This window comes from Atractosteus spatula, chromosome 3, assembly GCF_055471065.1.
Source record: "Atractosteus spatula isolate fAtrSpa1 chromosome 3, fAtrSpa1.hap1, whole genome shotgun sequence".
Lineage (NCBI taxonomy): Eukaryota > Metazoa > Chordata > Actinopteri > Semionotiformes > Lepisosteidae > Atractosteus > Atractosteus spatula.
In genome coordinates, this window is record NC_142708.1 from 43,076,573 (window position 1) to 43,092,625 (window position 16,053).

Below are 16,053 nucleotides of genomic sequence, written 5' to 3' on the forward strand. Positions count from 1 at the left end.
TCCTGTAAGAAGAATGTGTCTCTTACAGGCCACTGGCACTTTTAAAAGTGGGCCTCAAGCTTCTGTCAAAAATACTGTACTTGCTACAAATCTTGAGGGGCTGCTGCCCTTGATAATCAAGGAAGATCAGGCTGGCTTTATTAGTGGCTGCAAATAATCTAATAACATCTGAAGGCTTATTCAGATATTTGAGAAGTGAGCAATAGATGGTCTTGTGCTCTCTCTGGATGCCATGTAGGCATTTGACTGCATTGCATGGCCTTACCCTTTTCCAGGGCTAGCTTCTGCATTTACTCCAATTACTGACAATCCTGACTTCTTACCAGGCATGCATGATGGATTCTGATTTTACATTATGGGTGTCAAAGGGATTGTTAATTTTAGTCATTTGTATAATGGTGCTATGCTGATGTCCTTTAATCAGGTTATTGAGAAATACAACATTTTTTTCTGCTACTTGCAGATAAGTGACTTTTTAAAGAAAAACCTACAAACTTACTAATCACATATTTCAATTTCTCATCTGTTAAAGGATGTTTTTTTCTCACTAAAGGAAACAGATCTATTAGCGTTCTTATGATATACTGAAGAACTACTTTAGCACCACTACTAAAGGCCTGAGGAGAATCAGAGAGAATGAGGTGAGTGTAGGGATAACAGAGGAGATGTGGGAAGAGGTCTGAGAAAATACTATGAAAATAAATGTACCAGGATGACTAATCAACTTAAGATAATACAAAGAGTGCATACATCTCCAGTCATCAAAGCAAATTTGGGTACTGGTAGTATTTGTGTGATGTGTCCGAGGAAATTCAGAAATTTTGGGAATTAAGGTTGGAATAGACCTAGTCTTTGTTAGGTAGCCATCCCAGTGGCCATATAACTAAATATACCAAGAAAAGGCTTTACAATATGCTAATACCCTGTGGAAGGAAAAACATACTTTTGCTGTGGATATTGGATAAGATGCCTACTATAGTAAATTGGCATAGGATTATACTGGAGTATGTGCCTTTACATTACTTAACTTGTCTATTACATTCAAACCTTTTATAACCCATTGAGAACATTCTTGGTATACATTGGTTCAGACATCTCGGCCATACTGGCAAGAGGATTTATAAAATGTGATAAACTAGCCTGTATTTATTATGTACTGTATATGTCTGTCTCCTGAGACCATGTATTCTGTATCTGTAAAAGAAATTCATGTGTATTTGAAATGAGCCACTTTTTTTGGTTAAGTTTTGTCTCTTTTTATTTTTGTATCTGTTGTTATGAAACATATTAATAAACAAAGTAAGATAAGAACACTTTGGGCAACTTGCCACTGGGCACCACCTACCTGACCATCTCCTGCACCCATGCTAGGAAAGGAAGAAATGCCACTTATCTGGATCCCCTTTTATGCCTCTGGACTAACTAGTGATCTTGTCAAGATATCCAAAGCCATTGCCATTTCTAGACCCTGGCTGGTACCTGTATCTAGTCTTAAAATTGAAAATTGCTAGATGAGGTGTCCAAAGCTCTTCCACACTTTCCAGTTCTGCTGTATGTAAGTGAGACAAGGGACAATATGAAAAGATAAGATGGTCATAAAATATTTCTGAAATCACCCGTTTTAAAGTAAAAAATATTAATTTAAAAGGGCTGTATTTGGAACCATTTCACTCAGTAGGATTTAAGACATGACAAGCACAGACTATTACCCATTATTGACCATCTGTTTTTAGTTAGGACCAAGGCCTAACATTACTGGCACCTGTGTAAAGATCAAAGGTCAGATCATAATCAGCAAAATCTCAAATGGGAGAACTAACTAAGACCTTTTTCAGATTTAACAAACCTTCTTCACTGTCTTTATCCTGACTTGCAGGTTCTGACTATACGGAGCATGTGTCTCCTTAGCTACTGCAACCAAAAGATTGTGCATGGGTTCCACCAACTTTGCATAACTTTAACAAAACAATTATAGTATCCCCAAAAAATAGGAAACGAGCTCCCACTCCTACTGTACAAATGCTCTTCAAATCCTGGTCTCTTCAAATGCCCCCTTTTTAACCAGATCAGTTGTTTCTCATTCTGACACAAATAAAACAACGTTCTGAAAAAAATGATATTTGCTAGGTCTTAATTTTGACCCATGTTGAGAGAAGATAAAATCGTTATCAGGAGTGTCAAACATATGACTTGCAGTCCAGGCTCATTTGTTTGGTGAGTGAGGCAGATGTCAGAAACGTGGCTGTGATTCAGTTCATACCTTGTCTGAGTCTGCATAACCCACCAAAGAGGTAGCTTTTTCACCTTGGTGATATTACTGTAACAGCCTCACATACACAGCATTCCCTGTGATTCTCTGACCTCTAATCCTGACCCATAAACACTTTTTTGGTATTTTTGTTGTTCAGATCTCTTTGACCTTGCTTTTAGCTGATTCTGTTTCCCACTTAAAACACTAAATACAGAAGAAAGCAAACTGTTTATCACAGGCAATGAGTATTAGTTTTATCAGACTCTCCTCCAGAGTTCAAAGGCAATGCTGACCACTAATTCCGTATAAATCACAATTCAGTCTTGCAGTTATCCGTCCGTTTAAGAAGGTAATTAGTTCATATTGAAAAAATAACATCCATAGATTTCTGTAGATCATCAGTACATTTTTATAACTAATTTTAAACTGTCATTACTTTATGTGTAAAAGCTCATGAATGATTCCTAATCAATAAAAAAAACACCCCATATTACCCGCTCACCTTAGGAAAGTACTGAATTGTGAAAATAAGGACATTATTAATAATTAATAATTGCTGGACACTCCACTCAAACCGCTTAATTGGGACTCCCCTCCATCACAAGCAATGTGCAGCATCCACCTGGATTTAATTTAGTGCAGTAGATTAACATAAGATTAACAAGATAAATAAAATGAATAAAAATGTTAAACATTGTAAACTGTTTTTTATGTGTAAAATACACAATTTATACTTTATGTGAACTTTATTTTATATATAGGCACAAAGCATCTAAATTCCTGAGCATGCTACTGAAAATATCTTCATACCACCAACTTTTTTCAATCCATAACACTGCACTGAGACTGTGGCCTGTACCAATTTTTTAATCATTTGAAATCTTGACACTGAAGTTAGATTCTACATAGCCTCTAGCAATGACGCTCATAATAAGGTCACAAAAGCCAGATTCAGGTTTAGAGACACAGTTCCCTAGGGCATACAGGAGAGGCATAAAGGATCTTTGAATACAGAAAAACTGCTGCTTCGCAGTTGTGGCTAGTATCCAGTAACTTCAAGGACTTGTAGAATTTTAAGATGGTTTTGCCTTACCTCTACCTGCTTGTAAAGCACTTTGTCTATATTGCTGTTGGACAAAGGGCTGTAAGTATAGATTTACCTCACTTATTGTCTTGGAGCAGGAACAAGATGGGATGTTTGTTTTCTCAGATGAGAAAGTTAGAGATGAGGCTGTAAGCATACTGTAGTTAAACGTTCCGTTTTAGTTATGTGCTTTTCGGTAGCTCACATCATGTCTGCACACAACGCAGAAGTGTGGCAACATGTTGCTATTTTAAACTCCGTGTAAGTATATGTCTGACCCACTTGCAGAATCTCTAATGAGCTCTTTACTGAATAACCGTGGAGGTAACCCGGGTCAGTTCTTTTGTATTGTGCAAGACTACGTTAAAAATAACTTAATATTATATTCTGGGGTTTGTATTTTCTGGATAAACTACAGAGACCTAAAACGTCAAAAGAATAAGGTACGTTCTCATTCACATAAACTACAGGGCACTGTGATTTTAAGAAAATAATGTCCACGTCAGTATTTTTAGGCAGTTCATGTCTTTTTTCCCATAAATGTTTTTCGGCGTTTCAATTCAATATAATAGGAGCATTGTTTTAGCGCAGGACTATCACGGGAGTGACAAATCTAGCCTTTATCACCGACTGGATTGTGGAATTGGTAGTATGATATCACCAGCATCTTCTCGAGAAAGCCTTTTTTCAAAAACGTGCTGTGGAGCAGAGAAGCACATGACGACTTTTAATATGGACGAGTCCAATTATTGTAGATGCTATGGGTATATAAATCATAATGGAAAAAAATAAACCACCCTTGATTACAGGTGAAGCTGATTTTCATATCTGTCGGTCGTACTGTATATGAAGGTGAAAGCGTCTGACTGATGTATCATATATTGTCACTGCCAACAGCCTACTCCTTATGGCTGTTATTAATTTAAAACTGTTAATAAGAATACACTTGCTGGATGGACTAGCGTCACATACTTTAAATAGTGTATTTCCTTTCCAGATCTAGACTATAACTGTGCCTACAGTTCTTGTTATTTGTATAAACATACACTGTATTCTCTAGGATCAGCTTTGCAGTTCGGTTAGCTTCAATGTGAAAACAAGTTATAGTCATTGAACTCGTTAACTTTGGAATCACTTTCACAGCTTGTTCAAATGTGGGCTGTCCTGACTGAAATGAGAGCTCAATGTGTTGGATGTACTGTATATCCAGATACTTTTTGCACCAATCATTTTTTAAAAAATCTGAATTTCAGCGGTTGTACATGCCTTGTGCTGCACATTTTGTCTCCTTCTGATGTGATGAAAGTATATCTGAAGATTTAAAAAAATACATACAGTGTAGCGTACTTTTTATGTGAGTAGCGTTATGAAAATGTCAGGACGTTGACTGATGGATGGGAAATAGACTTGACCACCCACAAATCCCAGGCCTGCGTGGGGTTTTCGACTCTGTACAGATCTGTGCTTAAATAGCGGTGTGTTGGAAGACAACTGCTCTGGAAGACCTCAGTCCTGCATACATCTGTGAAAATATGCGATACAAGAAGGCGGTCATCAGTATTGAGATGCTTAGTGACAATAAACGAAGCACAGGCACAGTTAATCAGTTATTTCAGAGCAGGGAGATTGACTATATCAACACGTCAGGACTGACATTTTAACAGATTCATTACAGTTCTCGCAGTGTCCTTAGTAAATCTAGTCCTTTTTAAGAGCGCAAGCTTTCAAAGTTTACTTCAGGCCATTTCAAGGTTGACTGGGGAAAATTGGGATGTCCAAGCAAGCATTGATCCTGGGTTTTTCTGCACCTCCAAACGAACGTCGACACCTGTTATTGGTTCAAATATTAATTTGGTAGGGTTTTAATGGCTCTCGGTATATTTGTATTAATAAAACGTAACAAGTACTAGGTTTAGTTTATGTTAAGCAGGATTCAGATTTTAATATTTTGGTAGTAGATTGTGTCCTAGACGATTTACAATAATAGGTTAACAAAAAAGAAGACAACTTTAAAAATTATATAAAATGACAGAAATGGAAACTAAAATTATAACCTAATTTTAAAAATACTTAAAAAATAAAAATGATTAACATTCATCCATTTTCGAACCACCTTATCCAATACAGGATCATGGAGAAGCTGGAGCCCGTCCACTCAAGCATCGGGCGCAAGGCGCCAGTCCATCACAGCACATGCAGACACACGCACCCTCACACCAGGGCCGGTTTTCCCAGAGGCCACTTAACCTACCACACAGCAGTGTTAACCACTGTGCTCATACTTTTTTAAACTAAAAAGAAAAATGCGTTTAAATTGTGGTTTTATGAAAATTGACAAGATTAAACTCTTTACAACAAATTGATTTATTTTTGTCAATATGGTTACATGTGGACTTTGTATATAAGCCAGTGGTAGATCATCCAGTCAGATTCTACAACCCTATGGATCCAATGACAGGTTCTCCAAAGTGGAACTGTTTCAAGAAAAAAGCACATGATTGTGGTATTTGAACTTAATGATTAATATTTTTTATTTATGTTACCCTGTTTCCATGTTATTGACAGTGGTAGCTTTAAATTGAAATGAAGTTGAAAGTGTGTTACTTTGTCATTAAACATTATGTGCCTGTCATACAACTCCTCCAGTATCTTTGTTGCCTGTCATACATGCAAGCTCGCCCATTTACACTGAGCTCCAGAACAATTTACAATTGACAAGCTGAGCACGGATGTATGTCTCTATTTGACAGTACTCTCTCCTAATGAGGGTCCATGTGCAACCAAAAGAGCAATGTTGAAAATGTTTGCTGTATTAAGAAACAAAAGATTTGGTAGGCTAGGGTTAATATTAGAAAAGGCAAATATGGTAAGTCTTGGTATCCTGTTGTCAGGCAAGTAAATACATCAGAAAAAATGGTTAAAGTTGAATCTGCACCAACGTTCAGGAACTCATAAATACCATGCCAAACCTCACTCAAGCATTATGCAATGTATGTGCCAATACAACTTAATACTACTCAAATATAAATCTAATACATATTTAATTTCAATTTAAAAAATGTACACATTTCACACATGCTCATTTTATTCTGTAAAGGCACTGTAAAACCATGGCAAATTGCAGTCTGCAAAGTCAGCAACTGAAATTCAAACATTCTAATAAATAGGTAAATCTAATAAATTAAGAGAACTATTTTAGGAAGATTTTCTAAATTATGACTTGATGTTGCATAAAAGTACTTTAGATCGTTCTATTGTAAGACGCTAGATAGTCCACAGAGACGCTCACACTCTCACCAGGGACAGTTTTCTCAGAAGCTAGTTCACTTACCAGCATGTCTTTGGACTGTGGGATGAAAACTGAGCACCTTGAGCAAACCCATGGTATCTGCAAACTTGTATGACTGAGTCCTGGCTAAATTTGCCGGTCTGTCTTAACGTAGAGATAACCTGTGCTAAGTAACATCCTTGTAGCTCAATAGCTGTTTATTAATTGACTAATTAAGCCCATCGTCTGAAAAGCATTACACATTATTGAGTGGCAACATCCGTTGTCCACATGATGCTTATGGCACACTTCAGTAAAGCTACTGAAACATGGCAGATGTGTATAAAGAACAGCACTCTACTGTCTGACTGATCATTTGTATTTTTAGGGGTACCATGGGGTTCTTCATGTCAAAGACTTTGGATCAGAACTTGAAGAAGCAGCAGGAGTTCATGCTTCTTAACTCCCGTCTCCAGGTGAGTGAAACCAGGGGTAGATTTGTTTTTTGTTCTGCTGCATAATTTATAACCCATTTATCTTTCTGCAAAGGTTAGAAGTGCAAGGTGGCCTCACCTTATCCCTCTCCGCGCAATTCAAGTCACAGTGATTTTTAGATGTAGATTTCATTTGTAAAGTTCTTTTGGCCAAATAAACTCATGCATCATTTACAGAGTATATTCACATATATTAGCAATGAAAGGCAGGGACAAATTAGAGCAGACCAATTACGCCAATCCCTTTGTTAAGTAAATGCTTGTTAGCATTCAGAAGTAGAACCTAGACGGATGTTCATTCATAACTGATAGGTACAGCAGAAAGCATACTTATCTTTGCTATTCTGTCACTGTCCTCTAACCCCAGAATACTGTGTTGAAACATTTATAGTCTTCATTGTTTTTGTGTTTGAAGCTTGCTGTGCCCAGACTTCACAATAAGCAGTAGCTCAATGCCAAATAATGATAAATGTTCTCTAGTAGTGTTTCTGTAGTGTTAAGGCTCTTCATTTTATATCAACATTTTGTTTGTTTGTATTTTTGTCCTTATATATACAATAACAACTGAGCACATACGATAATATTTGTGAGGTACTGTGAAAAACAGTATGAAAAATAGTATTCTCACAAACCCAGTATGCCCTGTGAATTATATACTGTATAACAGCAAAGTCTTATGTCATTATACTGTACAAAGATTAGAGTAAGAACCAAATATTACATTATATTACAATGCAACATTAATATTGCATTTCATTAGTTAATAAAATGTGATTCTGTATTGCGGTACAATGATACAGTGGTTAACATTCCTGTTTTGCAGTGCTGGGGCTCTGGATTCTGTTCCAGACCTGGGGTGCTATCTGTGTGGAGTTTGTATGTTCTCCCTATGTTTGTGTGGGTTTCCTTCCACAGTTTAAAGACATACTGGTAGTTGAATTGGCTTCTGGGAAGATTGGCCCTGGTGTGAGTGTGTGTGTTTGTGTCTCTGTATACCCTACGATGTACTGGCGTTCTGTCCAGGGTGTATCCTGCCTTACGTCGGTTGCTTGCCAGGATAGGCTCTGGCTCCCCTGCAAATGTGTATCGGATAAAGCAGTTAGAAAATAGATGGATGTGATTCAGTAGGTCAGAAGTAAAAATAGATGTTATACTATCTATTATTAAATTTAGATAAAAGATTTAACAATAAGATGCTAAAAGTTCAAATTCATACTATCAGGCATGTTCAGTTGTGATAAAAAGCTTACATAACATGATTAAGTCAGTGCTTTGTTTTTAGTCATTTCATCTGCGCTAATTCTTCAAAGATTTTAAGCAGTTTAGTTTTTTTTAAAACAAATAGTTATTACTATGCTGTTACACTGCGTACCCTGTTATTTACTGTAGGCTCTTCAATGATTCTAAATTGGAGGCTATGTGGTGTGAGTATATTTTTAATGCTAACTCTTTTCCACTAGGAGGCATTGATAGTTCTTTATCTTCAGAATAAAAAGGAGATGTACAGTATTTCTGCATTTTAAGAATTGCAATGGAAAAGTATATCATACTTCCTAAAAACAAACTCATCCAATATATTTTTTTATCTTTGACTTTTACATTTTAATGACCATATAATGTAAAGGTATTTGTGAGGGGCCAATTAACTAAAATCAAAAGCATAACTTAGAAAACCAGTTCAAGCAGCATGGGTTTGAAAGAGCAGGTTAAACATGGTCAGTTGTTTGTTAGAACTTGTGCTGGTCCAGGTGGATAGAACTGAGCTGTGCTATTTTTTCACTTATTCTCAGCAAGGGTTTGTACTCTTTCAGCAAAATCAAAATCATCATGTCAAACCCAACACAGTGTAGTCTGTTTTCTCTTAGGGCTTTCAATGTGTGTACTCACCAGGCTTGCCTGTCCTTAGTCACTTCTTCTAACACTTCTGTCTCTTGGAGAGCAAGGCAGGGCAGAATAGCCTGAAGAATCAATTACCCTTTCACTAAGTGGTGCAATCTCTGGGACTTTGTCAAAGAAGGGTAATGCAGCAGTTTGCAGTCAAACATAGAAATTCTTCAGGAGTCAGTGCACCGTCCCTTTTCCAAATGCTTTGACTTAATGCCTTCAGGAAAGTTTGCACGAGTTGCAGCACAGTTGCAAAGTCCAGCTGGATGAGTTCCTCAAGTTAGTAAGGTAGCAGTCTCAAGTGACTGCTGGTGTGGCCTCCTCTCCTCTACAACCTTCCTTATTTTCCTCAACATTTGTCATTCACTCAAACTTTTGGTTTTAAGCCATATTTTCAACTCTGTATTTTATATTTTATAAAATTGTTGCTAGATTGTTCCTTGTTGGTAAACAAAAAGCCATGCTAAATCTGACAGTGAAGTGGCTGTCTCTGACTTCTCTAATTGTCATCTACCTGGACGACTCAATATCTCCTTCATTTAAACTGCGATGAGACTGAAGTCATGCTTCTCTGCAGCTCCCATCAACTTTATAAAGCCAGTGTTGTAACCCTATCTGTGGATGGCATTGTACTTGAATTTCAGTCATAAATTCGATCCCCAAGAATATCAGAGAGTCACCTTCCCTGAGAGCTTTCAAATCCAGACTCTAAAACTTATTTTTCTTTCATGTGTCTGCTCCTTTTGCTTTTTTTGGTGCATTCTAAACCCTTATGTTTCTTTGTGCTTATTTTGTTGCCTCCTATCTTTGTTACTGTTTTCATTGTTTCAACTGTTTTGAGAATAGTGTGTAAAGTTCTTTATTATTATAAAAAGTTAATTATACAGCAGGGCAGCACGGTGGTGCAGCGGTTAGTATTGCTGCCTTGCAGCCCATGAACCTGGGCTCAGTTCCAAACCCGGGGTTCTGTCTGCGTGGAGTTTGTATGTTCTCCCCATGTGGGTTTATTCTGGGTGCTCTGGGTGGAGGAAACCCAAGTTTTCTCTCACAATCCCCCCAAAAACTTTAGTAAATTAATTGGCTTTTAGGAAGCAAGTCAATGTCTACAGTATGTATGGTCAGGCGCCGTGTTCAGGGTGTACCCTGCCTTGCTTGGATAGGCTGTGGCTCCCTCATGATCCTGAAGTGGATGGATAGATGGACTTGTGGAGCACTTTTTTATTCTGATCTTTGGACTAGATTAGAAATTTTGTTACTGCTGGTAACAATCTAAAAAGTGGGGTTATTTTGGAACCCAAAACTAGATAAAAAACAAAACACTTTAAAATCACTGGCACTTTTTGATTGTTTACAATGCAAGAAAGCAATTGGCTACAAGTGTACTATAAACTATACAGTATACTATGTTGACACATGTCCATGCAGTCCAATATTCAAAAGGTTTAGTTTGAGTCTTTCACTGTGTATTTTGCAGGTAGTTGTCCCTAACTGCTTGCACACCCCTTTTTGGTCAGCTTGAACACTCTGAAAACTGTTTCAGACAGATGATGCAGTTGTTAAAACTTTATTTTCTTCATGTAATTTCTATCACTGCTGCAAGTTTCCAGATTGCCTGTTCCCCAGGGAACAAGATACTGTACTTCATTTTACTGCTTTAAGGTGCCTCTAGTTGTTTTTAGTTTACAGGCAAAGCAAGCAAACAAAAAAAGTTCAATCAGCCAGTTTTGCTTGATTTGTGGCTAGTAACTCATTAGTTTTTGTATTTCATCCATTTTTTCAATCCACAACCCTTTGTGAGAAGAGATACAGTATCCTCTGAACTTTACTTCTTCCAACTGCACTTATCAGATCTGCGATGTTAAATATATGACAGTCATTAAAGTAAGTTATTTTAGATGAAAAGAATGCAATTTGCTGGCCCTGATCCATCATGATGGTGGTGCCTTGAGGGAAACAATAAATAAGCGATTGACAACTGCAATCTATGTTTGAAGAAAACAAGAATGTCTTTATCACACAGGGGGCTGTGTTACTTGACAGGGTTATTGGACTTCTTTTTAAATAATGTTCTTGTTTTCTTTTTTCATCAACGTAATAAATAATAAATAAATGAATAATGCACTTTGATTGATTATCTATTAAAAATGTCTACATCTGAGATTGTGTTTAGATGTTCCTCTTTAAGGTCATTACTGTGAGTCACAGCTTAAAGGTTTTCCTGAAAAATGTAATTTCATTTCTGTTGCACATTGTTTTGGTTCTAATCTGTTTTCACCTTTATTGATGCTTACGTAAAGCCATACAATAAGGATTTGTATTACTGGGTTATCATTCCAGTTTATCCTGAGAAAAAAAAACAAATATTACCATATTCTGGTACTCTTATTCCTACCACCTCTGTTATTCTGTTAATTTGCTGTCTGAAGCTCCAGAGAGTTCTAATAATCAAATTCTACCACTGCAATATCACAATGAAAGTCTGCAGCCAGAGGCTATTCTGTCCTTCTGATTCATATCACCTCTTTTTATCCAATAAGAAAACAACACAAACATTTGGGAAAATAAACTCAGATCTTTTTAAGAGAAGAGTCAATGTGTTGTTTTCATGCTGAATCATTGGGAGTTTTGATTTTATTCTAAACAATGGAGGTTAACATTAATACAACCTGTAATGGTTTATATACTCAGCTCAGAATGTTTTATGAAACTGAAGGTATTCTTATTCTACAGCAGCATACTGACAGCAAATTAAATGAGGAAAAGGAGGTGGTTTTAAGAATGCTAATAATAGCTTTAAATGTGGGAAGGTTAGGAATATAATCTAAAAAATGGATTTTATACACCTCTTGTTAAAGTTAAGTAATTAGTAAATTATTTAATGGATTTCTGAAGGACATTTCACTGGATGATTTTTTAGGGAATTACAGTCTGTTACTATATTGTGAGCATGAGCAGAAAAAAGTAACTTCCATTCACCCATTTCCTAACTGCTTTCTCCAATAAAAGGATCCGGGGAAGCTGGAGCCTATCCCAGCAAGCAACAGGTACAAAGTTGGATATACCCTGGGTTTGATGCTAGTACATTGCATGGCACCACACAGGTACACACACACACACTCACACTCACACCAGGGACAGTCTTCCCAGAAGCCAATTAATCTGTCAGTATGTCTTTGAACTGTAGGTGGAAATCGGAGCACCTGGAGGAAATCAACGTGAATAAGGGGAGAACATACAAACACCCAGGAATTGAACCCAGGGCCCCACCTAATCACTATGCCAACATGCCACCCAGAAATTGAACTTGAATTGTTGATTATTTTTTAGATTAGCCTGGTGCGTTTAACTCAATCTGATTTCACTACATGCTTTGAAATCCCAACACAGATAGATAGATCTGTGTAGATTGGTAGGAGGAATCACAACTGAATACTGCATTCAATGAACAGTAATATAAAAAATGGTTTAATTAGCAAAGTACTCCCCTTATTTCCTGTTCACAGCTCCTGAAATCTGTTTTTTTTAGTAAATTAAAAGATTGCAAATATTTGTGTGAAACATGATTATGGTGAACCTACTGTACTTTGAAAGGAAAAAGGTCAGGAGCTGATAAAACAATATTTTCACAGTCAGTCAGGATAAAATTAATATTGTTCTCAGCTCAATTATACCAGCTACAAAAAGAAAACAGATAAAATAATACAATTATTTAATAAATAATTTGAATAATACATTTATTTAAATTGTGTAACATTACACAATTGAAAATGCACTGGTCAAGAAAAGGACATAAAGAAAAGTACCGTATGTCAAAACATTGACTTGACAATGGTAGGACATAGCCCCACTGTTTACCCAAAAGTCACCCTCCTGTGGGTACCACTGTACATGATTATAAAGAAAGCTGTATTCTCCAAGTTTGAGTTACTGTAATGCCAAGCTTATGTTTCTGGATCTTCATCACCATGGAACAAATTCAACAAATCTCTGCATTTGTAAATTAATGTTATCACGATATTTAGAATTTGAGCCTTGAAATATAAATTGTTATCTGTCATGGATGCTTTTAATAAGAGTGACCAGGAAAATCTTGCATTTTCTGAAAATTCTATGATATATTCTCAAACAGCTATATTGAAGGATATTTCTTTTGAAGTCATAATAATGAGAAGAAAATGACTCTGTTGGCATAAGGCTGAGTGGGGATAATTACTATTCTGCAGTAATGTTGTATTGTTTAAAGACAAAATGAAAATGTTTGATGAGCGCCCATTTCCTGCAGTGTCACTGGCATAATTGAGTCTGTCATCAAACGTATTCAAATTTAAATGCACTAAAATAAGTTTACATATAGCTTGAAAAAAAATGATATTTCTAAAGATTAGAAAAGGAAAAGTGGATGTACATGGTTTCTGTGTGAGTGACTGTTACTCCCAGTAACAAGCTTTTACAAAAACAAAAACTATGGGAAACTGTGTAATTTTCAGGTTTTCAAGTTTATTTTTATTATTAATTATATGGTATGATTGCAATACAATATCAATTGCTTTGTCAGCTGAAATAAAAGAATGGATGGAGAAAATGTTTAATGTTGTCCAGCATAAGACAAATATTATTTTTAACGCAATGTTTCTGCTATGCACAGTGAGCAGAGTTTAGGTTTTGTAGAGAATACAACTCGCAGCTCATGGAACAAAACGATCTTTCTATCAGGGTAATAATACAGGGCATTAACCATTCATTTCCACTGTGACATCTTGTGTCCTCCCCTTTCACACTGCCCTTGGCTCTCCCTACACAAGGGTTCTCTTTAATATGCTCAGGGATATTCTGTTGTCCCACTGCATTTGATTAAAAGAGGGCCTTTGGTTTGGTTATTTGGTTATTTGGTTACCTGCCTAAAAGCCTAAAAGGCAGCTAAAACATTCCTGTGTCTTACGTTAATTTCTAGCATTAAAAGAACATAATATATTGACAGTTGTCACTGAAAGATATTGACAAAATCTACCTAGAGAACTACTTTAAGACTCAAAGACAAACATGGTCATGTAGAGGATCTTCCTTTAGTACTAAAAACAAAAAAAATGTCTTATGTAAAAGGTTGCTTGTATCTAGAAATAGCTAGGCAGTCAAATTGTTTAAGATAATTCCCTGTAATCTGGAAGAAGCAGCTTTCAACCCAATGAGCAAAATGAGCCAAATGTTCTTCTCTTGGGCAATAGCGAGTAGGGGTGGTTTAAGGCTCTGAGCTTCATATCGGCAGGTTGTGGATTCAAATCCTTGGTGAGATGCTGTTGTTTGACACTGTAATTTAGTGTGAACCAGTAAATGCCCTGCTGCTTGCTCTTGATTTTGTCGGGTTAAATAAAGAATTGTTGAAAATTTTAAAATCCTGATTTAATGTATTGTCTCTTTTTCCTGAAATGGTGACTGTGGAGCGCCTAGATTAATGGGCTTCTCGGTCTGCGAAAGAGTCAGAGTCTCTTGATGTCTAACGGGGATGGATTATGAGAACCTTTTCAATTCAAGTTTCATTATGTTTTATAGTCTCCTTACTGTACCATCCTGTCAGTAACTGTTGGTATTATCCTTCTGTACAGTGGAAGAATGCTTAAGTTAAGTGTCTTACACCTTACAGGTCAGTGGCATTTTTAAGATGTGACTGTTATTTCTAGAAGGGCGGCCCAGCCAAGGGGCATTGCAAGTCTTTATTCCACCAATTCACTGCATAGTTTTTCTGCTAATCTATCATTAGTTTAGCAATTATTCATTTAATTTAATTAATATTTTGGAATGAATGAAGTCAATGTACGGTATCTAGAAGAGGACTGGAAGAGAACAGGCTGCCTAACCATTTCCTAGGTTATAAAACCCTTACACAATTATCAAGTCATAAGTCAGGTTGTCTCTCTTTTTTTAAATATTTTTACCATGGTTAGGCAGTTGGCACCACTGGAAATAGTTCATAGAAAGTTGTATAGGTATAGGTTGCTCATATTTACCTTTGGGTTAAGTTGGTAAGAAACTTCACAGTATTTGTCAAAAAAACTAGTTACTTCGTAGGAGCCCTTCACACCAGCAGCAGTATCAGCTTCACGAATGGTTACTTTCAATCTGGAAATCTTTATACATGACCTTTTCAAATGTCAGTGAACTTCTTTCCTGAATCTGATTTTTGCTTCTGCATCGTCACCTCGCTGTTTCGCTTGTGGATTTAAAAACGTATATCTACAGCTTAACAGCTGTTGTCTTTCAGTCTGTTGTTTGGTTAGATGTTTAACATCTGCTGCATTTGGTCAAGTTGGACAAGAGCATGAGTTGGGCTTTTGCTACAGCGAGTCATGTTCTTAGTATCAGTTCAGCTAATCACTAGAATAACAATGGCAGCTCCCTTGTCATTTTACATAATGTGATTCCCACTTCACTAAAAGAAAAAGGAGAATATTATGAAAATCTTGTTAATAAAGTGTGATATATAGAAATGAGCAAATTGAAGAGAATAGGTCTAGAATAGGAGAATAGGAACTTACTGTAGGTGATGTGGCATCACCCTCTGTTCAATATATTTTGGACTTTTACTGTAGAATACTCCATTTCTCTTAATGTTACCCTAAGCTCTGGTTTACCTTTCTGCGGGCCACAGCTACACAGGAAGAAAATTTGATGAACCTGTTCATAGCCAGTTGGATTTGTGATCATTGGGTTTTGACTATGACGAAAACTATGACAATAGCTGAAAATATGTATTCTTCCTTTTTATTTATATTTTATTTTTATGTTTTCTTTGTGTATTTTGATATTTTAAAAAATCTTGTGAAGGGATTGCTACGTTTTAGACTGTAAGATGAACAGGGGAAGGGTCATCCAGGACAGATATTTCAGGTATGATCTGCTCAATATACTCGATGTAGACTTGACCAAGATGGCCACTAAGAGAAACCAGCTGACCCGCAGATGGAAAGGGCTTAGTCCGAAAAACAACAAGACACAGGTGTGTCTCATCAGGAAACAAAATATATATGCCCTGGAAACAGTGAACCGGGGCAGAAGCCAGTAGGTGAATGCGTTTGGA

At 36.7% G+C, this 16,053-nt stretch overlaps 1 protein-coding gene across 1 annotated transcript in view; it reads left to right on the top strand.

Annotated features, from left to right (window-relative positions):
- Positions 1-3,615: 3,615 nt before the first annotated feature.
- Positions 3,616-16,053, top strand: part of plgrkt (plasminogen receptor, C-terminal lysine transmembrane protein) — a 36,094-nt gene continuing 23,656 nt past the window's right edge. Inside the window, exons 1-2 of the mRNA XM_088911926.1 lie at positions 3,616-3,778; positions 6,992-7,079. Coding sequence (XP_088768052.1) covers positions 6,999-7,079 — 81 coding nt within the window. The 5' untranslated portion in view covers positions 3,616-3,778; positions 6,992-6,998. The remainder of the gene's footprint in view (positions 3,779-6,991; positions 7,080-16,053) is intronic.